The 25,748-nt window shown below is 43.6% G+C and overlaps 1 protein-coding gene across 1 annotated transcript in view; it reads right to left on the reverse strand.

The window, feature by feature from the left end:
* The window catches only part of TRHR (thyrotropin releasing hormone receptor), a 29,013-nt gene extending 7,733 nt beyond the window's left edge, over nucleotides 1-21,280 (reverse strand). The window contains exons 1-2 of the mRNA XM_081918906.1: nucleotides 20,613-21,280; nucleotides 18,965-19,806 (exon numbers count right to left, since the gene is read on the reverse strand). Coding sequence (XP_081775032.1) covers nucleotides 18,965-19,771 — 807 coding nt within the window. The 5' untranslated portion in view covers nucleotides 19,772-19,806; nucleotides 20,613-21,280. The remainder of the gene's footprint in view (nucleotides 1-18,964; nucleotides 19,807-20,612) is intronic.
* Between the last annotated feature and the right edge of the window lie 4,468 nt (nucleotides 21,281-25,748).

Genomic DNA, 25,748 nt, shown 5'->3' on the forward strand with positions numbered 1-25,748 from the left:
AATCCATTATTACAACCATTCATTAATGTCCTCTCAGGAATGGCAAGATGCTTCCCTCTGAACAAGTCTTCCTTAAACAGCACTTGAAAATTCAATCATCGGGGGATCTTTTTGTATGGAAAACATATTGAATAGGCCTTATTAAGAAGCCTATTAAGATTTCAATTTAGGGATGAGATAGACCTTTCTTTCCCTGCCCCCCCGACCCTCTTTATGGTAAAAGTGTTGTACTTTTAAAACATGAAAACACTCCAAAGTGTACAATATTCTCATTAGGATATTGCTTCCTTTGAATTTCGTACTTTTATAGCAGCTAAGGAAAAAGGCTGAGCCCTCCTTAACTAGCAAAGCAACTCTGCAGCAGGAAAACACTCTGCCATATTAAGAATGCTGCTCTTGTTTGGAATTGCACTTCTGGGCTTCTCCTCACCCCAAATTAATCACCAAACATAGGATCTACCATACTATTCTGGGAATGTGCATGCTAGCCCTCAGAAGTGATTGCCAGTACAGTGGTACCTCAGGTTAAGTACTTAATTCATTCCGGAGGTCCGTACCTAACCTGAAACTGTTCTTAACCTGAAGCACCACTTTAGCTAATGGGGCCTCCTGCTGCTGCCGCGCCGCTGGAGCCCAATTTCTGTGTGTGTTTACATTCCTGTATCTCACACAACCACCCTTCTGTTTTGTTGCATGAGGAAAGGATCATTAACAGAGCTTTGTGGGAATGATATTTCTATAAAATTGCAAGTTCTGCAGGGTAGGGACTTGACTTCTTGGCTTATGTTACTTTGTGAAGCACCAAGTTCATTATTGATACCATGCAATTACTCCCTCTTGCAGTGAATTCAGGTGTGAATGGAAATGTAGCCACTAAGAAGCAAAAGGACTGTTGCAGCATGCTGTGGGGAACCCCAATGCTTATAGAAGCACAAAAATGGGGGGATCGAAGGTCCCATAACACCCAAAACCAGCCAAATGAGAATGGGGCAACACTCGCTGGCCTATTGCAGGGGATGGGGTCTGGGGGAAGGGGAATGAAATGTAGTATTCGGGGGGGGGGGTCAGACCCAGCTGCTTGGAAAACATAGCGTTCCACTTTTATTCCAGTCTGCATCTGTATTGTAACTATTTTGAACTGTGTCTATATTTTATTATTTTTAAATGTTTGCATTGATTTCATATATGGAAATGTTTCTAATTGTTGAATGCATGGAACTGTTTTGATTGTTGTAAGCCAGCCTGGGACCTTAGGGTAAAAGCTGAGGAAGAAACAGAATAAAGTAAAGAATCCTTTTATTTATTAAGGTTCCACTTGTTTACGGATGTACCTGTTGAAGAGAAAGAGAGGGAGAGAGAATAAGACCTTCCTTGCCTCTGATGCTAAAGAGTTCTTTTCTGCTTGGATTTTGTAGAGAAACATTATTGCAGGAGGTTCAGGTGAACTTAAGGACAGCTGTGCTCTTTTCAAACTGTGCAGTTGACATGAGGCAAATTGCACGTATATATGATACGTGATTTGCAGCCAACTCAGGTACTGATGTTGGGATATAGGGTCCTGGCAGTCGCCTTCTGTGGCCTTAAATGACCTTTGAGGTCCACAATGAATTCCCCACACTGAGCAGAATTACCAACCCTCAATTAGTCTCACCAAATACCTGATTTGATTCATTCATTTGTTAAGGTTCAGCGGCTGCTTGTATTTCAGTATTTGCTATATTAAGCAGAAAATGAAGGCAGATTTTGTAACTGAGAGGGGCTTGGCAAAGGTATTGGCCACAGTCCCCCAAAAATGCAAGTTAAGATTTCTGCATGGAATAATTATTTAGTATTCTTTTGTTTCTGAATAGCAGCATGTCACAAGTCACACAGACAAGATAGCAAGCTGTTTTTTTAAACTGAGCGAGTGGAGGGCTAATTGATGTCTCTCCCCACCACGGCTGCACATTTAAAAGTAGCATCTGATGCTGTTCTAAATATGAAAAACGTTCCACTCCATTCATTCAACGCTTTTGTGTGCAAATGAGAGGGCTTGTCATATCACAGCTGCTATATCTGTTTGGCTTTCAAACCCATGTTTTAATAAAAGGTTTCACTTTTAAAAAGAGGGGAGAGGAAATCATCCACATTGGTGAAAATAGGATCCTTACTTTTTTTGCAATCCCAAAACCTATCAAACCACAATCGGTTGTATCCAATCATTTCCTTCCATTTGTGAGAGACTGATCTCCTGGAGGATTCTGCTGATGGAAGAAGATCAGAGGTGATGTTTGCCTAGTCCCTTTCTCCTACAGCCCCCGCCCCATTTTCCAAACTGTTTCAGGCAGTCCTCCAACCTTATGGAGTAGATTTTCAGAAGCTGCATATGGAATGAAGGAGAAGTTCTGTTCAGCATGCATTTAAAGCAAAACCTATCAAATCCGCACATTCCAAAGCAATATGTGAAGTGAAACACATGTGTTCTGCAAAATTCACACTTATCCAAATTTTGTAACGCAGGTCTTCACCTAATGTTCACAAAAATGCATATATTAGGGAAAACTGCTTTCAAATATGTGTATATTAATCAAAACTGTAAATAAAAATGTGTTCATCCGGAAAAATCCACATTAAATGCTGGTGAATCTTTATGATGAGTTAAATTAAAATAAAGTTGCCAATTGCTACAAAATGTGGAGAACTGAAATTAGGATTGGAAAAATAAGCAAGCAAGAGGACTAAAATTGACAATTATAATTTGGAAGATAATTCGACCTTTTTATTTTATTTTATTATTTTTATTGGATTATGATTTGATATGTTAATTGGATGTCTTTTATTGGAAAATTAATAAAAACAATCTAACAAAAAAATTGACAGCTCCATAGCGGCAGGGAATTTCAGGGGAAATTGACAAAAAAAAATCCCATTGGTAGAAGCCTCTGCTAGATCAAAGATGCCTCCACAAACGGAAGGGCACATATTATTTAACATAGGATGCAATTTGACCTTAACTCCCACTGCCCATGTAGGACTGAACTTTCATTGGAGGATTTTAAACAGAGGGTGGATGACCATCTGTCAGGGATGTAATTTCTGCATTGCAGGGGGTTGGACTAGATGACCCTTGGGGTGTCTTCCCACTCTACACAAATTTTGTTGTTGTTTAGTCGTTTAGTCCTGTCCGACTCTTCGTGACCCCATGGACCCCATGGACCATAATAATAATAATGATGATGATGATGATGTTTAGTCGTTTAGTCGTGTCCGACTCTTCGTGACCCCATGGAGCACGCCAGGCACTCCTGTCTTCCATGCCTCCTGCAGTTTGGTCAAACATGCTGGTAGCTTCGAGAACACTGTCCAACCATCTCATCCTCTGTCATCCCCTTCTCCTTGTGCCCTCCATCTTTCCCAACATCAGGGTCTTTTCCAGGGAGTCTTCTCTTCTCATGAGGTGGCCAAAGTATTGGAGCCTCAGCTTCACGATCTGTCCTTCCAGTGAGCACTCAGGGCTGATTTCCTTAAGAATGGAGAGGTTTGATCTTCTTGCAGTCCATGGGACTCTCAAGAATCTCCTCCAACACCATAATTCAAAAGCATCAATTCTTCGGCGATCAGCCTTCTTTATGGTCCAGCTCTCACTTCCATACATCACTCCTGGGAAACCCATAGCTTTTACTATACAGACCTTTGTTGGCAAGGTGATGTCTCTACTTTTTAAGATGCTGTCTAGGTTTGTCATTGCTTTTCTCCCAAGAAGCAGGCGTCTTTTAATTTTGTGACTGCTGTCACCATCTACAGTGATCATGTAGCCCAAGAAAGTAAAATCTCTTATTGCCTCCATTTCTTCCCCTTCTATTTGCCAGGAGGTGATGGGACCAGTGGCTATGATCTTCGTTTTTTTGATGTTGAGCTTCAGACCATATTTTGTGCTCTCCTCTTTCACCCTCAATAAGAGGTTCTTTAATTCCTCCTCACTTTCTGCCATCAAGGTTGTGTCATCTGCATATCTGAGGTTGTTGATATTTCTTACGGCAATCTTAATTCTGGCTTCGGATTCATCCAGCCCAGCCTTTCGCATGATGAATTCTGCATATAAGTTAAATAAGCAGGGAGACAATATACAGCCTTGTCATACTCCTTTCCCAATTTTGAACCAATCAGTTGTTCCATATCCAGTTCTAACTATAGCTTCTTGTCCCACATAGAGATTTCTCAGGAGACAGATGAGGTGATCAGGCACTCCCATTTCTTTGAGAACTTGCCATAGTTTGCTGTGGTCGACACAGTCAAAGGCTTTTGCATAGTCAATGAAGCAGAAGTAGATGTCTTTCTGGAACTCTCTAGCTTTCTTCATAATCCAGCGCATGTTTGCAATTTGGTCTCTGGTTCCTCTGCCTCTTCTAAATCCAGCTTGCACCTCTGGGAGTTCTCGGTCCACATACTGCTTGAGCCTTCCTTGTAGAATTTTAAGCATAACCTTGCTAGCATGTGAAATGAGTGAAATTGTGCGGTAGTTGGAGCATTCTTTGGCACTGCCCTTCTTTGGCACTGGGATGTAGACTGATCTTCTCCAATCCTCTGGCCACTGCTGAGTTTTCCAAACTTGCTGGCATATTGAGTGTGGCACTTTAACAGCATCATCTTTTAAAATTTTAAATAGTTCAGCTGGAATACCATCACTTCCACTGGCCTTGTTATTTGCAGTGCTTTCTAAGGCCCATTTGACTTCACTCTCCAGGATGTCTGGCTCAAGGTCAGCAACCACATTACCTGGGGTGTACGAGACATCCATATCTTTCTGGTATAATTCCTCTGTGTATTCTTGCCACCTCTTCTTGATGTCTTCTGCTTCTATTAGGTCCTTACCACTTTTGTCCTTTATTATGGTAATCTTTGTACGAAATGTTCCTTTCATATTTCCGATTTTCTTGAACAGATCTCTGGTTCTTCCCATTCTGTTGTTTCCTCTATTTCTTTGCATTGCTCGTTTAAGAAGGTCTTCTTGTCTCTCCTTGCTATTCTTTGGAAATCTGCATTCAATTTCCTGTATCTTTCACTATCTCCCTCGCATTTTGCTTGCCTTCTCTCCCCCGCTATTTGTAAGGCCTCGTTGGACAGCCACCACCCATAGTTCTTCAGGCACTCTGTCCACCAAATCTAAATCCTTAAACCTGTTCCTCACTTCCCCTGTGTATTCATAAGGGATTTGGTTTAGATTGTATTTTACCAGCCCAGTGGTTTTTCCTACTTTCTTCAGTTTAAGCTTGAATTTTGCTATAAGGAGCTGATGATCTGAGCCACAGTCAGCTCCAGGTCTTGTTTTTGCTGACTGTATAGAGCTTCTACACAACTAGGACCTATGATTAAACACAGTGGGGTTTGCATTTGGATAAACCTGCATAACATTGTGCTGCACACCTGCAACCCCAAACATACTTTTCTAGGAGTAAGCCCTTTTGAATTTACCAAACTTTTCTGTGTATAAGACACCCCCATATATAAGACACCCCCTATTTTGGGGGACTAAATTTAAAGAAAATGAGGGGTGATGGCCCAATGTTGATGAGCTTTTTTTAGGGGGAATTGCGCGCGCGCCATCACCCCAGCAGGGCTGTTGCTGGGGGTTGGCAGAGTGGGCAGCCGCTCCCCCCATGCCACTAGTGTGGGCTGCCAACCAGCTGACTGGTGGCTCACAGCTTCCTAGAGCACGCTCCTCCTGCAGCAGCATAGGAGGGAGTTGCACGCCCCCCAACCAGCTCGCAGCTCCCCCCCCACCCATGTAAAGGATGACCCCAGTTTTTTGACATGATTTTTGAGTCAAAACACCCTTGTCTAATACATGGAAAAATAAGGTAATCCTGTATACATTTGAGTAAAAATTAGGAGGATTGTGTCAGAAATGTTTGCTAATAGCAGAAGATGCAAAGCAGGCAAAAACCAAACACTTCTCCAAATAAAAACAACGGGACTTAAAAGTGGGTTGTGTCCGGCATGTTCCAAAGATTGAGTATTATCCATTTCAGAACACAAAGGGAGAAATGTGTTGTGCGTATTCAGTCAGAATGATACTTGGGACCCCTGCACATCTCTTCCTTCGCAAATTGCATACCTTTCTGCAAACGCTGAAGATGCTGAATGGCTCATCATGTTGAGATAATAAACACTCCCTCTGACTCCCATTCCATTGCAGTGCCATTATAGATGTGCTTGTGGACCTGAATGCATTATTTCTTCTATACAGCTACTATATGTTGATCACACAGATATGATAGTCATTTTGAAAATTCCAGGAAGGTTTAGAAATATTGCGGGTGGTTCCTCATTAGGACATCTCATTATATAGTTATCACGTCTCATCGCTTCAAGCGGTATGATGTGGCAGGCACAGCCTTTCCTAAAAATAATTTTCTTGTTAGAGTAGCACTGAGAACCCTCTTTTAGGCTGCGGATTTGGAACTTGTTAAATGTAATTGTTTAATTGCACACTGGAAAATGCCTGTATGTGTATTGCTAAGGGTTTAACATAGGAAAATTCTATTAGGGTATACTAAAGCAAAGCAGAGCTCTCTAAGTACTTAGATGGGTTAATAATTAACTGTTGATGTGATTTGCTCTTTCACGTGCTGTTTAACATTTGTTGTTGTTGTTTAGTCATTTAGTCGTGTCCGACTCTACGTGACCCCATGGACCAGAGCACGCCAGGCACTCCTGTCTTCCACTGCCTCCCGCAGTTTGGTCAGACTCAGTTTTGTAGCTTCGAGAACACATGACCTTAGATCACATGAATAAGGTATTTAGCTGCAAATCACCATTTTGAAGGGAACTGCCTTTGGTATTTTGTTTCCAGCCACATGAGAGAAAGATGTGCTAATGAGGTCTTTCTAGGAGAGATAACATTTCCAGCCAAATAGAGGTTGTAGGAAGAGAAAGACTTTTGATTTCAGGTCTGTTTGGAGTAATCTAATATTACTAAGAAGATGAACCTATGCTTTGACAAGTATATGCCTTATGGAAGTATCTGGATGTATCATTATTTGTCTTTGTATCTGTTATGAAGAAAGTTCTGGTTAGTAAAGCTTTTGAATCATATTTATGGGTCTGGAGAATTTTTATTCCAAAGTCAGTTTTTATACATCCTATTGCTTCAAGTCATGCAATATTAATATCTGCAACAGAACTGGCCCACCCTCCACAGACCATTTTTCACAAATTTCAAGCTGGGAGCAAAGCAAAGGTTTACCTCTAATCTTAGCACTGTAGTCCTACAGCACTAAGCTTGGGGATAAGCCTCTGTTCTTTAAAAAGGTAGCAGGCAGACATTCATCTGTCATCTTAGTGCTGTGGGACCACAGTGCTAAGACTAGGAATATGATAAATCCCGCCAGTTTACTATTAAAGAGCAGGCAGAGGATAATCTGCAATCTTAGTGCTGTAGGACAACAATGCTAAGATCAGAGGTCTATTTTTTTTTTAAAAAAAGATATTTATTAAAATTTTACAAAACATAAAAAGTTACAGAGTAAATAACAAGAAAAAAAGAAAAATGCAAAAATACAAAGAAAAAATACAAAGTACAAAATACAAAAAGAAGAAAAAAGTAAAAGAAAAACAATTAAAAACAAATCAATCTTTTCATACCTTATAATTCATTTACTTGTTTCTCTGACCTCCTCACACCTCCCTTTTTTGTATTCCAGTTCATATATTTGATTCAGCAAATCCTTTCCCTCTTTGTTTTTATCTTAATTCTATATCTTAACACATTATAGCTTTATGGTTTCACCTGTTATCAATCCATTTTTACATATTCTTTTTAACCTTGTTGCTAAGACCCCTTCATTTCAATTCAACATCATTTTAACATTCATTAATTTTACAATGTTTCTGCAAGTAGTCTTTAAATTTCTTCCAATCTTCTTCCACCAACTCTTCTCCCTGGTCCCGGATTCTGCCAGTCATTTCCGCCAGTTGAGGTGACATGTGACCTGGCCTGCAAGGGATCAGGACAGGCAGGGCACCACTGTTCCTTGAGCTGGGTGTGTGTGTCCTGAGACATATGATGCTCAGGGTGACTTTTACCTGACCTATCTGGAGATGCTAGGGTCTGAATTTGGGACCTTTTGCATACAAAGCATGTGATCTGCCATTCAGCTATAGTCCCTCTGGCTTCCAATAAGAGTGACCACTAAATCTTTACATATCAATCTATACAGAAGTATAGGGAGAAAGTTATTTCTTAATTTCACAGAGAGAAATGACAATATGCAATATGGCTGTAACAATATACAAGAGAACCTTTAGAAGCAAACCAACGGAATTTTTATTTCTAAAAATGTTGCCACTATCACATTTAATTTCTTGCACAACCTTTCCCTGAATGATCACGCCATAGTGAAATATGCTCCAACGTGGAATTTGCATTGAACTTGGCCTCTTGAGTTCTGAATGAGGGAAATGAGACTTTGATCTTCCAAGCTTCAAACAGCCAGCTTACCCAGGGTGCTGTATTATAGTCTCATTGATCTCGACCCTATTTCAGTTACAAATGTTAAATGCCATGCTTCTGAACAGGTCTAATCTGGGAAAATAATAACAATTTGTTGCCTGCTAATGTCAGAAGGGTGAAATTGGGGAAGGGGGTGTTTTCCATTCATTGGTGGACTCATGATCAGAAACGCTCATTTGCCCAGTTTCAAGAGATTTTTTTTGGAGCTCCTCACAATCACTCCTCTCCACCTTTTTCTTGTTACTCTTCTTCTTCTTCTTCTTCTTCTTCTTCTTCTTCTTCTTCTTCTTCTTCTTCTTCTTCTTCCCATCCTAAGCAGTTTGGTGTCATCAGCAAACCTGGCTATCTTGCACCTATAGGTGAATTATGAGCAAGTTGAAAAGCACACGTCTCAGCACAAAACCTTGGGTGACCTCCACACCTTGCATCCCTTCAAGGTAAGAACTGTCTGTTTATTCCTACTTTCCACTTCTTGTCCTTTAAATTGTTACTGATCTTCTCCATATTCCATGTGAGTCTTGAAGGGGTTTATCAAAGGCTTTTTTTGAAGTACACAGTGTCTGCTGGATCACAGCCTATCCTCATGCTTACTGACACTTGTAAAGAACTCTAAAAGGTAGTTAGACAGGACTCGCCCGTGAAGAAGCCACACTGGTTTTGCTTCATCGCAATTTGTTCTTCCATCTGCTTACTAATTCTACCTTTAATAATGCACCAAAGAACTTTTCCTGAAACAGACATTAAATTAACCAACCTGTAATTTTTCAAATCCCCCTGGATCCCTTTTTAAAGACTGGCACCACATTAGCCACTTTCCTGTCCTCTGATAGGGAGGCTGATCTTGGGGAAATGTTTCACATGCTTGTTGTAGGACAGCATTTTCACATTTAGGTGGATGCAATCTGAACTCAGTGATGTGTTTGTTTTTGATTTGTCAGTAAGGCCTAGAACTTCATCTTTTGTCACCACTGTTTTCTTTGAACTTCATGCCTAAGAAAGTTAGTTCAGGTGCAGGGATTTGCCCTACTTTGTCCACTGGGAAGACAGATGAAAATAATTAATTCAGCTTCTCTGTGATCTCTTTTTCCTTCTTTAGCACACCTTTTACTCCCTTGTCACCCAAAGTCCCAATCACAGCGCTAGCTGATTTCAAGCTTCTAAAGTGTTTACTTTTTCTATTCTTTTTTTCTACTGTTTTCTTTTCTTTTTTTCTACTGTAGATCTTAATATTTTTAGTAATGTGTTGGTTGATTTTTGTTTTCATCCTCATTTTGCATTTCTTTGGCCAAAGTAGCTGTTCTTTTTTTGTTCTCCGCATTTGGACAAGACTTCTGATGAAAGCTTGCTTGACCCTAATACTTTCCATGACTCTGCTTGTTAACTATGCTGTCTGTGAGCTGCTCTCTATGCTGAGAAACCAAGCCAGAAGCTGTGGTTAAAACCACATGGCTCCTCAGGTGTAATAAGCCAGGAAGGACCTGAAACTAGGGGTACCACTAGCTTGCTTCTAGCCACCACCTCCTCCTCCAAATAAGCCTGGTAGACTAAGTTCTGTGCTTTAAAGTTGCCTCCCAGACTGCAGAACAAGCCTGTCTGAGTCAGCTGTTCCCAAGGACCAATCCTTGTCAACCAAGCCATTTAAAACCCTGGCTCTTCTCCCCAAGCAACTGGTTTCTGGCATAAGGTGACTTCGGCCCCATCCACACCATGCATTTAAAGCATATAGCTTATGGGAATCATAGTTTGCTAAGGATGCTGGGAATTGTAGCTCTGTGAGGGGTAAACTACAGTTTCAAGAATTCTTTGGGGAAAGCCATGAGCGTTTGTTTGTTTGTTTGTTTGATTGATTGATTGATTGGTATACCTCCCTTTATCCAAAGATTCCAGGGCAGTGTACAACATTAAGAACATATTTTACAAAATATGATAATAAAAACATAATACATAGCATAATAGTGGACAAGGGGTCGGCAAGGTTTACCGGCCATGGGCTGAATCACTCCCACGGAGATCGTCTGTGGGCCGGACTGGCGCAGCATGATGCTAGAAATCGCGTTTGCGCATGTGCAGATACTGGAAATCGCATCTGCGCATGCCCACATGCTGAAAATCACACCTACACATAAGTGATTTTTGGTGTCTGGACATGCGCAGATGCAATTTCCGGTATCTGCACATGCGCAGATGCAATTTCTGGCACCACTTGGCAAGTCCCCACACTGTGCTGTTTTAGCGCAGCCTGCAGGCGTCTCACTGAGAGGACAGCTTGGTTCGGGGGCGGCTTGTGGGCTGGTAAAACAGTCTTCGTGGGCCGCATCCGGCCCATGGGCTGCACGTTGCCGACTCCTGTAGTAGGGCTGTAGTACTAACAGCCCTCCGCCGCCTGCCCCCCCCCCAGTGTTCAAAATTCACCAGGTGTGTTTTGCACCTAGCTATGTGCTTCCTTCCCCGCCCTGGATACTAAGCCCTGTGTAGTTGTCAAGATGAGTGACTCAGCAGATCATTCCTACAGTTCTCTCTCTCTCTCTCTGTCTTGAAAATATTTTAAAATCCTGATCAAAGGAGTGGAGTAATAGAAGGGAGATGGTAGTCTGAATGGAAGGCCTAATAATAGTCTGGAAGAAGAAGGAGGAGGAGGAGGAGGAGGAGGAGGAGGAGGAGGAGGAGGAGGAGGAGGAGAAGGAGGACAACAACACCCTTTCAAGGCAACTTCCAACACATTAAAGCACAATTTATAACAACATTTTACAAACCATATAATATTGAGTGCCTAATTTAAAACACACCATCACATCTTTAAAATATCATCACTGTGGCAGGTAAAAACACTTATCAGCAGAAAGACGGTGGAAATTCAAAATTTAATAGAAAAGCAGCCGATAAATAGCCTGCCTGGAGGGTTATAGCTGGGTAAGGTAGGATAATACGGTTCAGTTCTTTAAAAGCTGAGAACAATTTGGGGGAGAGTGTATTGTTAGGCTGAACAATCTGCTTGCAGCATACACTAGAACAAAATCGCAAGTGCTTGGCTGGTTTGAGAAAATTCTCAGGGCCACAGCAGAGATGGCATTAGCAGTGCGATTGCACTGAAGAGTTTGACACTTGCTTGGATAAGCGCAGCACAAACACAGTAGCCCAAAGGGAATTGTCAAAGCAGACCACTGCCTGGCCATTGCGTACAGGCAGAAACCACCGCCAGAACAATATGTTATTAAGGTCATGTTGCTAACATGAGCTAAGTTCTGATAACACTTCACTGAGCAAGCTGAACAAAACCAGTGTATAATTTGAGGAGAAAGGAATGGAGAGGTTTTGCCTTTCCTAGTTCAAGCCCTATATGAAGTTCCTTCTGAACTACACAGCCAATCAGAGAACTTGATCCCTTGTTCAGGTTGTTCTGCCTGGTTGCTAAGCAACACTCCACCCACCCCCTTGGCTCGTTGACTTTATAATAACAGAATTCACCTTTTAGTTGCAAACTGAATGATCTCTGCTGTGGCACATGCCGCACACAATGGACACTGTTCTATGTTTAAAACAGAAAAACAAAACATCCTAACAAAAATTACATGTAGTTATTAATCAGATTAAGATTCATACATGGGACCAGATGTCTGTGTTTGACATTCTGCTGCCCCAGTTATAAATAAAGAAAATATGAAGCTATGAAGCCACCTTTCACTGGATTAGACCATCCATTCACTAAATGCAGTTTCATCTGCTCTGAGTAATAGTGGCTGGGATTCCACCACCCCCTGCTACTTTAGTTAGAGATGCAAATATCTGCACCTTAGACCTTGTATATGCAAAACATTGCTTTGGTAATACATTCCATCCTTTCTTCTCTGGGACATGACAAGAACACAGCGGGTGGAATTCAACATAGCAACTAAGGCGATCATTCTGTCAGTGCAAGCACTTCTACCTGTGTGATGCAACAAACTTCCCTCTTATTTCCCTGCACACTTTTTGGGGTGTTCTCTTGACCCTCCGGCAGTGCAGTGTGGTGTGGTGCGGGAGTCTCACTGCATGTTTGCTAGTACAACAATTTATTTGAATCCAACTCAGAATGTTACAGTGTTACAGTGTAAGTACCGCTGAGCTCAAGGACTCCAACACTCAGGTATGTGTCTCAGTACTGCAGCCTAAGAGCCAAATGACATGTTATATCAAATGCCAATTTATATTTCTACCCACAGCTGTTGGGGAGGCAGGGCTTTCCTCCTGCATTGTGATCGTGATGACAATTGCCTCCTATCCAAAATTAGCCTTGAGAGGGAAACAGTTACTGATGCCCAAAGGTAGCGGTCTTACCTCCTTTCTGCTCCCATAACTAGCAAAAGCACCTCCCTCCCCAGTTTAAAAGGCCAAAGGCAATGTTTCTGCCTTGTGCTTAAAGATATACAGTCATACCTCGGGTTACAGATGCTTCGGTTTGCGCGATTTCGGGTTGCACACCGCGCCAAACCCAGAAGTACCGGAACGGGTTACTTCCGGGTTTGGCGCTTGCGCATGTGCAGAAGTGCTAAATCATGCTTTGCGCATGCACAGAAGCACCGAATCACGACCCGCACATGTGCAGACGCGACATTGTGGGTTGGGGATGCTGCGGGTTGCGAACGTGCTTCCCGCACGGATCACGTTCACAACCCGAGCGCCCACTGGATAACAATCCTTGGGGATGATCTGGAGACTACAGATAGTGCTAAATACAGTTGTTAGGTTGGTAGATGGGGCAGCCTGATGGGACCATGGGACACTGGTCCTGAAAGTTCTGCACTGGCTGCCAATGAGCTACCATGCCCAACTCAAGGTGTTGGTGTTGTGTATCGAGGCCCCATGACCACCCTGTTCCCCAAGATGACACTACACAAGATATTGGATTGGGAATCAAATAAGGGCACAACTTTATTGGTTACAGATGTGAGGTTTGGCCATAGGCATAGCAACTGTGCATGTCACTCCTGCCAGTTCACTGGGAGAGTTTCTACGGGTGAAGCCGATGGGGGGGGGCGCCCTGTGGCCCACGTCAAATCCCAAGCAGTTCCTGTTGGAGGAGTGGTATCGCCCTAGCCTCTGTCTGGGCAGAAGCCACTCCTCCTGGATGCTGGATGCTTTTAACAGGATACCCTTCCCCATGGAGGGGCAGGTGGAGGCTACAACCTCCCCTCCAACCAAGACTAAGCTTACCCAATACCTATCTGCCTAACAAAGTTGTGACAATTGCTATGAGGTAGGCAAAACCCCAAATGGCGCCGCCAATTAGCCAAGTTAGGTTAGGAGACCGACATTGCCCATAGCAAGGTCAAAGTGCACATGAAAACCCTAATCTGAGGGAGGGAGGCAGAACCAGTGTGGTGAGAGAAAACGCCGAAAGGCCTCACCTGTCGGGCATTTAAACTTCTCCTGGGCACAGTGCCAAGGGCCGCAATTGGTTGGTTGGTCCCATGTCCAGGGGAACATCCCCTTACTCCTGCTGCCACTGGTCCATTTGGCAACAGGAATACGATCCGGCCTGCGATAGGCCCATTTGCCAGGGAGGCCCGCCAAGCTGCCTGCCTGAAAAGGGGGCTAACAGACCTAGCAGGCAACACCCCCAAATAGCTTGGGACCCCTTCATTGCTGAAGCAACAGCTCTCATCTTAGCTCCAATTTGTCAGACTAGTAGTAAATGTGCATCCTAGAGACTTGGTTCACAGAGCTCTGGTCTTGGGCAAAGGATAGCCACCCACCCCTGGATATATATTTTATTTATTTATTTTATTTATATACCACTTTTTATCAAAAGATCCCAGGGCGGTGTACAACGTTAAAAACACATCACAGAACATCCATCATAATAATAAAAAGCACAATAAAAAGCATACTGGCAGACAAATAATAAAACAGTTAATAACAGTCCTCTTCTTTAAAAGGTGAATGATGAAATTCAGCACATGGGAGTGCTACCCGTTCCAGGCAAATTTTGTTAATTAAAAAAATTAATTGAGTTGACTCAGGTGCACCGGTGAATGCTGACATTCACCCCCCCCCCCAAAAAAAATCATCTAGAGCGGATCTGTGTTCACATATCTGAAGAACATTCTAAATCTCAAAGCACCCCAAGTTAAGTATTCCATATCTCTACAGAATTTGACTAGAAGAAGAGCCAGTTTATGATATACATAAGACACAATCTATTTGAGCGTTGGAAATTGATAAGTGTTGTGATGAGGCTTCAGTGAAGACTTCTTTCCGGCAACACAAACGTATACGTTTTGTAAAGGATGCCGCTGATTTCAAAGACTGCATTGAAAGGATGCTCCTTGTTAACACCTCTCTTTCTGTCAGCATGGAGCCTGATAATAAAGAAAGGGCACCTGGAAAGAATGTTGTTGCTGCTGTTGTAAAACAACAACAGCAACAACCTCAGGCATTCATGTGGGAGGAATGAAGTGATTGTGATGATACAATGAAAAACAAATCCCAGTCTTACAAATGCAGTCAGCATCAGGACCACCTTGCATCTCGGAGGACTTGAACCCAGAAGCTCGTCACACCTGCAGCACATTATTCTGCCAATATTGTTTATAAACAAGCATATTTTAGGGATGGAGAGAGCGAGAGAGAGAGAGAACGAACGGATGAACTGTTTCTCTATCACATTTCATCCCAAGGAACCAATGCTATATTTACAACAGCCCTAATTAGTAGGTCTAGGTCTCAAGAAGGTGCCTAAAGCCACACATTTACAGCACAATCCTCTACCGGTTAACTGGATGAAGGCCAATAAACTGAGTGGATGCTAACAAGTTGGAGGTCCCAAGGGTGAATGGAGCTTGGGGCTGGGAATTGGGAGGGCAACCTGTTCCAGGTTGGGGCGGGTGGTGGGGGTTGTACATGCCCTGAAATAGCAGGCATGTAGTCTGAGAGTACCTCTGTCATTGGAGCCCCAGGTGTCCTCAGAGGCATGGAATCCCTTTGCAGTTTGGATTGCTATGCCAGCTATAGCTATTGCTAGACAAAGGTAGCCTAGGCACAATGACCCCTGGCCCCCTGCTCTGGGAACTGCTTACATAGTTACTTACTGTAATGAAGCTGTCCTTTTATTTTTATGTACAAGCAACTCCCCGTTTCCATGGAGGTTGCATTCTGGATCAAAGTGCACATCAGTGGAGCACACATAAGCCCTCCCCACCCTGCTCCCATTTGCGTCCTTTCTGTTCCACCCCCATTCCTTCCTCTTCCAGGTCCAAAAGGACCCACATGTTAGCGGCTGAACATCAATTGGATACGCCTAAAATGGGTGCCACCTTATTTAGAATCATCTCAAGCAGGTGGCTTTGTGGGCGGGTCCTAGGCCTCCACTGTGAACTGGCTTATTGCAGGCCAGATCGTCCTCCTGCCGCCAAATCAGCCAATGGCAACAGAATTTGGGGGCATTGCCCTGGGCACAGGAACAACCAACCAATAGCAGTGCTTGGCTCCACACCCAGGACAGAGATAAATCCCCGGCCTGCGGGTCCTTTCACCCTCAAAATGGGTGCCACCTTATTTAAAAGTATATATAACCCACTTAATATAAACCTCCCTGAGATCTTTCAAAAATGCAGCTGCTAGGGAACCAACAGAGATAGCTGTCAAGGATCAAATAACATTGCTCCTGAAGGATCCACACTGACTGTTGACCTTTGACTTACAAAGAAGAAGAAGAGAAGAAGAAGAGTTTGGATCTGATATCCCACTTTATCATTACCCTAAGGAGTCTCAAAGTGGCTAACCATCTCCTTTCCCTCCCTCACCCACAACAAACACTCTGTAAGGTGAGTGAGGCTGAGAGACTTCAGAGAAGGGTGACTAGCCCAAGGTCACCCAGCAGCTGCATGTGGAGGAGCGGAGAAGCGATCCTGGTTCACCAGATTATGAGTCTACTGCTCTTAACCACTACACCACACTGGCTCCCAAAGCCTCAAACAACTTAGGGATCAGGTATACGAAGGAACCCTTCTCCCTGTGTGATCCTGTCCATGTCCTCAGCAAAGCCTTCCATCACCAGGGGAAGGACATTGGATCTTCCCCTGTGGTGGGAATGGAGACAGAGTCTTCTCTGTGGTGGCTCCCTGACTTTAAAATGTGTTTTTTTTAAAGTGTGCATGGTATCAACTTATTGACATTCCAGCTGTAAGCTGGAATCTATCTCCTCAGGCATTTAGGAACGGTTAGTTGCTGCTGGTGATGAGAATGTGTGGCTTCTGTTCATATGGTAACATGAGATCGTGCATGAGTGCATACAAAAGACAGCAAGGAGAACCTCAAAGCAAGGCCATAAATTTGGCAACAAACAAACAAACCTCTAGTTAATTTTACACTAAATATAGAAGAGGAACCATAACTGGAAGTCTCATTATAGCCTGCTGAGATCAAGCACCAAATGTTTCTTTTGCATTTTTTTTTTCCATCGCCCAATGCTTGGCAAAACTAACTATTTTCCTTGCCAGCTTCTTTTCACTTCCATAAGTATTGTATCATAATTAGAATGTGCTGGCAAGGATGCATTGCACTTGCTATTGTACAGTGTCTAGTTTATAATGGACACTGTATAAAACGGTTAAACTATGATGATGGCATGATGACCCCTAGATTAGATCAGTGATGGACTAACTTGGCCCCCCAGCTGTTTTGGGACTACAATTCCCATCATCCCTGACCACTGGTCCTGTTAGCTAGGGATGATGGGAGTTGTAGTCGCAAATCAGCTGGAGGGCCAGGTTTGGCCATCACTGGACTAGATAGAGCCTATCCTACAAATCCCAATATTACATTTGCTATAATACTGCCAGAAAGTAAAAACTCCATGTTCTGAAGCAATCATCCTGATTACCAAATCATGGGATAAAATTAAGGGAACATCTATCACCTATTTGTGAGTTTTCCTTAGGCGTCTCAGTTGAACAACAAACAATAGAACTCCCATCCCTTTGGATTTGATTTCTTGAGGAGCTTTGGCACTAACATTTGCTTGGGTTCTTAAGGGTTTCCCATATTCTGCAGCGAAAATATGGGTTCATGTCTGAGCACATAGTAAGAAGCTACATCTGATCCAGGAGTCCATTATGGCTGTTTTGAGGCCAATCCACACCATACTGTTATGAGTTTGTGGGTGCTAGACATCCTAAATTCCTGGATTCAGTAAATGTTAGAATTTAAACAATGCTTGACATGTTAAAACTGGATGCTAGACACTGGATATAGCAAGTATTGAAATTTAAGCCAGACCAGTTTCCTGCATCAGGAAATCGCCTGGGAGATGAGCAATTAAGAAAGACAATGGGAAGGTAATGAACCATTAGGGTAACCAGAGAGGGAGGACTTTGTGGCAGACAACAAATAGGAGGAGTCCCTTCCTCAACTCAGAGTTTAGTTTGGAAGGCAAAGCAGAGTTTAAAAGGAGAGTTTCAGAGTTGGCTTACAGGTAACCTGGGGGTGAAAGGTTGCATGTAAAAGTCAGCAAGCAGCAGAGAGTCAGAGCCATGGCTGGGGACTGTTTGAATTCAAGGCTGCAGCTATGAAAGAAGCAAGACACTCTTGGTTATATATGTGTGTAATAAACCATATATAATAAAGATACTGGAGTCTCCTCTGCGCCTCACTCCCAAAAGGAAACACGAACCCTGGGTATGCACCTGGAACTCCTAGGATCTTATAGCACACAACAATATATATCATTTCTGCTCAAAGAGAAGTGATAAGACAAAGAACAACCCTACCCAGGTGTAGCTCCTGCCAACAGCACCCAGTGATGTCACCACACCCATCTTTGACTGCAACTGCAGACAGATGAAGGGCTCTTTGCATGTCCTAGGTCAGGTATTGGGACTTTTAATAGAAAAGTTAAGATGTTCTCATTATATCAGACCATAGTCAATCTAGTCCATCATGCTAATAGTAAGAGCTGTGAAGCTCTCCAGCAAGACGTGAAGCCACAGCTCCATTGCTTGTATTCAGAGGTAAAGGTAAAGGGGCCCCTGACCATTAGGTCCAGTCGTGGCCGACTATGGGGTTGCGGTGCTCATCTCGCTTTACTGGCCGAGGGAGCCAGTGTACTGCTTCCGGGTCATGTGGCCAGCATGACTAAGCCGCTTCTGGTGAACCAGAGCAGCGCATGGAAACACCATTTACCTTCCCACCGGAGTGGTACCTATTTATCTATTTGCACTTTGATGTGCTTTCGAACTGCTAGGTTGGCAGGAGCAGGGACCAAGCAATGGGATCTCACACCGTCATGGTGATTCGAACCGCCAACCTTCTGATCGGCAACTCCTAGGCTCTGTGGTTTAATCCACAATGCCACCCATGTCCCTTGTATTCAGAGGTACAATGCTCCTAAACATGTTGGTTCCATTACATCCAAAAGCAGCAGAACACCCACCCACCCCAGCTACAACTACAATTTCAAAAAAAAAAAAAAAAGCCATTGGCAGGCCATTTACCTACCTGCCTTCTGGAAGCCACAGCACTGTTGATACCCTTGTTGGTTGTTTTGGTCTTGTTTGGGGCAGCCACATCATTCTTCCACATCTTGGAGTTTTCTTTTGGGTCAGCCGAGATGGGATTTAGGAACAATATCCTGGCAATCAACCCATAGAGGACAGTTGCTAATATCATTGGCATGACGTAAAATATCCCAAAGTCCATCATATAGATTGGAGAATAGTAGCTCCTGGGCACTTTGTACCCGCAGGACACTACAGTGGCATCTTTGTAGGCTACCATGTTGAGATCTAATAAGAAAAACCAGAGCATGCAGTAGATGGAGGTGAAAGCCCAGACAAAAATAATTATCTTTTTGGCTCTTGAGAATGTACATAGAAACTGGGCTTTGATTGGGTGGCAGATAGCTATGTACCTCTCAACGGTGAAGGCGGTTATAGAACAAGAAGAAGCGTTGATGCCAAGATATTGGAGGTAAGTGATGCAGAGACATCCAATGTAGCCATAGACCCAGGATCCATAGATGCTCTCCGTGATGTTGGGAAGCCCGGCAGCCACAAGCACCATGAGGTCCGCCACAGCAAGGCTCACCAGGTAACAATTTGTAGGGGTCCTCATATGCTTCGTCCTGAGTACCACGAGCACCACCATGATGTTGCCTACGATGCCTAACCCGCAGATGAGGAGGACCAAGAAGATGGTGACCACTTGGTATTCAAGGGTAGCCACCTCCCGGATCGGCAAGAACTCTGTTTGATTCTGTCCATTGTCTGTAGTGTTCTCCATCTTCACTCGGCTGCTTCTGCCCATCAGCTACTGGTCAGCACATTTCCCCCCTTGTCTCCCTAGGAAAAGTTAATCATAGTGAATGGAGTATAAGATGCAGGTCCCTTGTGTGGTGATATTTCACACATGACAGTCCTTCGCTCCAAACAGCTTGTTGACCACCAGCCTCAGCAAACACAAATACACACACAGAGCTATGATACAGGTATGTTCATTTGTTTCATTGTGTGGGGATTTGTATAAAAACAACAACCAGGCACTGATAGGTGTGGAAGAAGGACTTTTCTATCTGCTGGAAAGACTGCCTCAGAAGACAAGGGTAACATGATGCGTTAGACTATTCTCTTTCCAGCAAAAGTGAATCTAAGACTGGAGACAAATTAGGCTAGGTCTCCCCCTCCAGACAATAGTCAATTTCAAAAATCTGCTTGAGTCGACAACACAGCAGGACAAAACAAAATATGTGTGTAGACAGCTGGTATTCCTTAGTTCTATTACTTTCTTTTTAAAAGTCTTATGTGACGAGAGAGGATTGAATTGGGAGTAAAGATTGGACAGAGTGAACTCTCCCAGCTTAAGACATTCTTCATAGGAGACAACCCCAAAGAGTCATGCTGAGGGTTCAAGGAAAGGGATTGTGTCCAAATATTTAGAGTTAAAGCCCTTTCATACTGTTTTATGCTATCCTGCTGGTAGCCACAGCCATTGGCATTCATTGATCAGCCCTAGTCAGATGAAGGCAATTCTATCACTGCAGAAGAATAGAGGGTTGTTTGTTGATAATACATGCAGATATTTATCTATCAGATACCCCTGTCCATTCCTCCCTCCTGTCCCTGTATTCAATATGATATATGGGACTTACCTTCAGCTTTTTTGCAGGGACTTCAGAGCTGTGCATGTCCAATCTGAGTTGACGACATAAGCTCCGCTCCAACTTTGGGCAGTCAGAGAAAACCCAGCACATCACACTTCACTCCGCAAACATGCTGCAGATCGCTGCCCGCAAAAGCTTCGCCGCTCCAGTCTCCCCTAAGCCCTCCAAGAGAAGAGGCTGATCATCTCAAAGCTACCAAGCTGCCAAATCACAAACAGCCTATTAATGAGAAAGATACACAAAGTGTCCATTGATCCACAGATCTGCTTTTCTCGGGAAAGGCAATAGAACCTCTTTTGGCGACACAGTTTTAACTCGAGATGTCTATGTAAAAAGGAAAAGGGAAAAAAGCGACAAATGCACAGACAGACAAGGACCACTCTACTCTTTTAGGACTGCTAATGGAGCACCCAAAGAGGTATGTGCAATGGATGCTCCCTTATGAATCTACACCTGGAAAGTATACGTGGCAACTCCTCTCTCTCTCTCTCTCTCTCTCTCTCTCTCTCTCTCCCTGCTCTGAATCCTGCTCTGAATTTCCACACTTCACAGAAAATGAGAAAGAGGAGGGGGCCTGCCTCCGAACCATTTCTTTTCTTTTTTTGAAGTGCTCTGTTAAAGAGCCACAGACACTATTCTATTTATTTATTATTTTGGTATTCTGTCGTATTGGACAGTCAAAAGAAACAGGAAAAAAATCCAATTTTCTTTCTAATGTGTGAAGCATCACTTGTGCTTCTTTGCCTTCAGTTGCAGAACTCCTGGAAACAACCAATTATATGAATGGAGGGAAAGAAATTGGATTTCATAACAGGATTTGAGGTGTAAAGGTTGTTGTTAAAGGAAGCATATTAAACAATATATTTAAAGCAATGTTTTTTAAAGGAAGCATGTTTCCTTTAAAGAACCATACAGTCCACATTTTTTGAAACGTTATCAGGCTGTTATTAGTTCATGCTAACAGTCAATGACTGTTGTGAAGTGAAAAGAGTACAGGAATCAGTTGCAAGCACTCGTGCAACAGTGCAGTGCTACACTCAGGTACCACAAGCATAAGAAAAAATTGCTGGATCAGGCCAAAGACTCCTCTAATCCAGAAACCTGCTATGGCCGGCCAGATGCCTCCAGGAAGTCTACAGGCAGGACTTGAATGCTACAGTTGTTATTATTATTATTATTATTTACTCACCCATCTGGCTGGGTTTCCCCAGCTACTCTGGGTGGCTCCCAATGGAATATTAAACAGAATAAAACATCAGACATTAAAAATTTCCCTAAACAGCCTTCAGATGTCTTCTAAAAGTCACATAGTTCTTTATTTCCTTGACATCTGATGGGAGGGGAGGGCGTTCCACAGGGAGGGAGCCACCACTGAGAAGGCCCTCTGCCTGGTTCCCTGTAACCTCACTTCTCACAGTGAGGGAACCGCCAGAAGGCCTCAGAGCTCGACCTCAGTATACTGGGCAGGTATACTGGGCTGAGGCCATTTAGGGCTTTAAAGGTCAGCACAACACTTTGAATTGTGCTCGGAATCATACTGGGAGCCAATGTAGGTCTTTCAGGACTGGTGTTATGTGGTCTCGGCAGCCACTCCCAATCACCAGTCTAGCTGCTGCACTCTCTCCCCTTTGAACAACTGGTATTCAGAACCATACTGCTCTACATTCTGCTAGTAGCCATTGATAGGTAAAAAAAGGTAAAGGTAAAGGACCCTTGGACGGTTAAGTCCAGTCAAAGGCAATTATGGGGTTATGGTGCTCATCTCTCTTTCCAGGCTGAGGGAGCCAGCATTTGTCCATAGACAGCTTTCTGGGTCATGTGGCCAACATGACTAAACTGCTTCTGGCACAATGGAACACCGTGATGGAAACCAGAGCAAATGGAAATGCTGTTTACCTTCCCACCACAGCAGTACCTATTTATCTACTTGCGCTGGTGTGCTTTTGAACTTCTAGGTTAGTAGGAGCTGGGACAGAGCAATGGGAGCTCACCCCGTCACAGGGATTTGAACTGCCGAGCTTCCGATCGGCAAGCCCAAGAGGTTCAGTGGTTTAGACCACAGCGCCACTCGCGTCCCATTGATACTTACCAATGGTTCATTTAAATTCTCCATGGTGCTCCTTTACCTGCAGGGAAGCTGCTTGTGAAGCAGCATCCATACCCTACAGGATCAATCCCTTTGCTCAACAGCTATCCCACAGGGAGCAGGCTGTCTGAAACCTCTGGGAGCTGTCAGTCGGAGACGTGAAGTGCCATCAGTATGCAGACGCCCATTCCATCGGAATCAGTAAAGATGGTTGAGGTGTTGTTAGGCTAGTGGTTGGAGGAAGCTGGTCCAGCTGGTGGGAAGACAGCCTAACCTGGATGGATTCGCATTCCCCTGGAAAGAGCAGGTCCATAGCTTGGGTGGGCTCCTGGATGTCACTGGAGAGTCAGGTGACTTTAGTGGCCTTTTTCCAGCTGGATCAGCAGCCACAGTCCCTTTTGAATGGCATTTACTTGGTCACTGTACTCACTGGCGGAGGAAGAGGCATGCGGGGGGAGCACACCGCCCCCGGCAGCACGATCTCGGTGGGGTGCCATCGCAGCTGCCCCGCCCCCCCGCCTGCACTGGGCGCCATGCCCCAGGACGCACACCAGCCCTGCCCCCGCCTGCTCTCCCCAGCCCCCCGGTGCCGGAGCATGAAGCTCCGCCACTGACTGTACTCCATGCTCTGGTAACTTCCAGATTGGACTATTGCAATGCGTTCTATGTGGAGTTGCCCATGAAGATGGAAACCTTTACTGGGTCAAAATGCAGCAGCTAGATTACTGGTTAGGATTCCTTTTATATCTCACATAAGCTCTTTTTTTATTTTTTAACAGCTGCATTGGCTACCAGTCAGTTCCCGGATTCAATTAAACGTGGTTACCCTATTTAAAGTCCTAAACAACTCAGAATACTTGAAAGAGTGCCTTCTTTCCTACAGACCCTCATGGGTGTTAATATCAGCCGAGGGGTCATTCCAGCACCCTCAGAGGCACTGAAGAGCACATTTCCTGTGGCAGCCCCTAAATTGGGGAACACTCCCCACAAAGGTGCATTACAGTGGTACCTCGGGTTACATACGCTTCAGGTTACAGACTCCACTAACCCAGAAATAGTACCTCAGGTTAAGAACTTTGCTTCAGGATGAGAACAGAAATTGTGTTCCGGCGGCGTGGCAGCAGCAGGAGGCCCCATTAGCTAAAGTGGTGCTTCAGGTTAAGAACAGTTTCAGGTTAAGAACGGACCTCCAGAACGAATTAAGTACTTAACCTGAGGTACCACTGTATACAGCTTTTGGCAAATGCTGACTATATACCTTTTTACCCTAGCTTTTTGTCTTTTTGTTTGTTTGTTTGTTTGTTTTTAAAAAGAAATCTTTATTGATATTTTGTTATGAGAGAAGAAGCATGTGTTACATAGGTGATTTTCACAACAAAGGAGACAATAATGAAACATAACACATAATACTTCAAGAAAAGGGGAGGGAAAAATCAGGACATAACAAAAATAGGCAGTGCAGCCTTACATAGAGATCATAAATAGAATGTACAGGGAGAAGAATAAGAAAGAAGGCTAATCTTCTACAGAACATCTCCACATAGTAATGTGGGAAATTGGAGGTCTGGTGGGTTCTGCATTTGAGTTAACAAAGGAAAGGAATTTATGTCATATCAGATGAAAACGGTCTATTTTTGACTTGCCTCTAAGGGCGCTCCTTCACTGCATTAGGTGTTCCAAATCTTTCTAAGCCACTCCTCCTGAGAGCAGGGGTGGTTAGATTTCCAATAAGTCACAACTGTGAATACTAAGGAATGTGAATACTAAGGATTTATCAGCAATGGAGAAATTGTTGCCCCCTTCCAAGGAGAAGACCACCAGAGCTGAGTCTGGGGTTAGCACTTGAGTTGTGATCCTTGAAATAAAATAAAAAAACCAAAGATCAAAACTTCTGAATGATACAGCAATTTCCCACATATAGAGTAGCGTTCCAGTGGAATCACAGTCTCTCCAGCACGGATTAGCATGGCATTTTCTAATTTTTGATAAACAGAGTGGAGTCCAGTGCCATCTCAAAGCTGAATTATTAATCACAAGCGTCAACTATTTTAACTGGAAAGCCTCATAATACAACTTAAGTTTTGGGGTACCAGTACCTCCCTTAGTTCTTAGTCAATACATGGTCAGACAGTTCTTCCTGCTACTTTTACCTCCTGAAATAAAATTATTAATCAAGTGTTGCCATCAAGTCAATTGAGAATGAGGGACAGGTATGGGCAGGATCTGAGAAAAATAAATAAATACAGTAGAAAGTTAGGAAGAATGTGCATGTTCACTGCTGCAATTCAGCCTAACCAGCTTAAATTTAAACACTTCCAAGAGTGAAGTTTTTCTGTGGTCTTTTTGTGGTGGTCCCTATAGTTTCTTTGGCATAATGCCAAGGTTATAACTACACCAAGACATCTATACCCACCATACAGCAATTTAAAGCCAGTGTTAGAGCATAACTAGTTGCTTTCTGAAATCTTGGAAATAATAGGCAGTATGATCAATTGGTTGTAATTGTTTTTTAACCCAGCAACATCAGCCAATGTACTAAGAGCCTGCTGTAAAGACAGAGGAGCTTTTTTTAGTGTCACATATCATTAATAGCCGATCGAAAGGTCGGCGGTTCGAATCCCTGCGGCGGGGTGCGCTCCCGCTGCTCGGTCCCAGCGCCTGCCAACCTAGCAGTTCGAAAGCACCTCCAGGTGCAAGTAGATAAATAGGGACCGCTTACCAGCGGGAAGGTAAACGGCGTTTCCGTGTGCGGCTCTGGCTCGCCAGAGCAGCGATGTCACGCTGGCCACGTGACCCGGAAGTGTCTCCGGACAGCGCTGGCCCCTGGCCTCTTAAGTGAGATGGGCGCACAACCCCAGAGTCTGTCAAGACTGGCCCGTACGGGCAGGGGTACCTTTACCTTTACCTATCATTAATAGCAGATTGCTCAGTTCCTTGGATTTGGATAACTTTAATTTCAGTGAAGAATATTAGATCCATAGTTGCAAATAGAAAAGGCAATAGTGAACAGGCTTGTTTGGTCCTTCATTTCATTAGGA

Source organism: Podarcis melisellensis (assembly GCF_964234715.1).
Source record: "Podarcis melisellensis genome assembly, chromosome: 7".
Lineage (NCBI taxonomy): Eukaryota > Metazoa > Chordata > Lepidosauria > Squamata > Lacertidae > Podarcis > Podarcis melisellensis.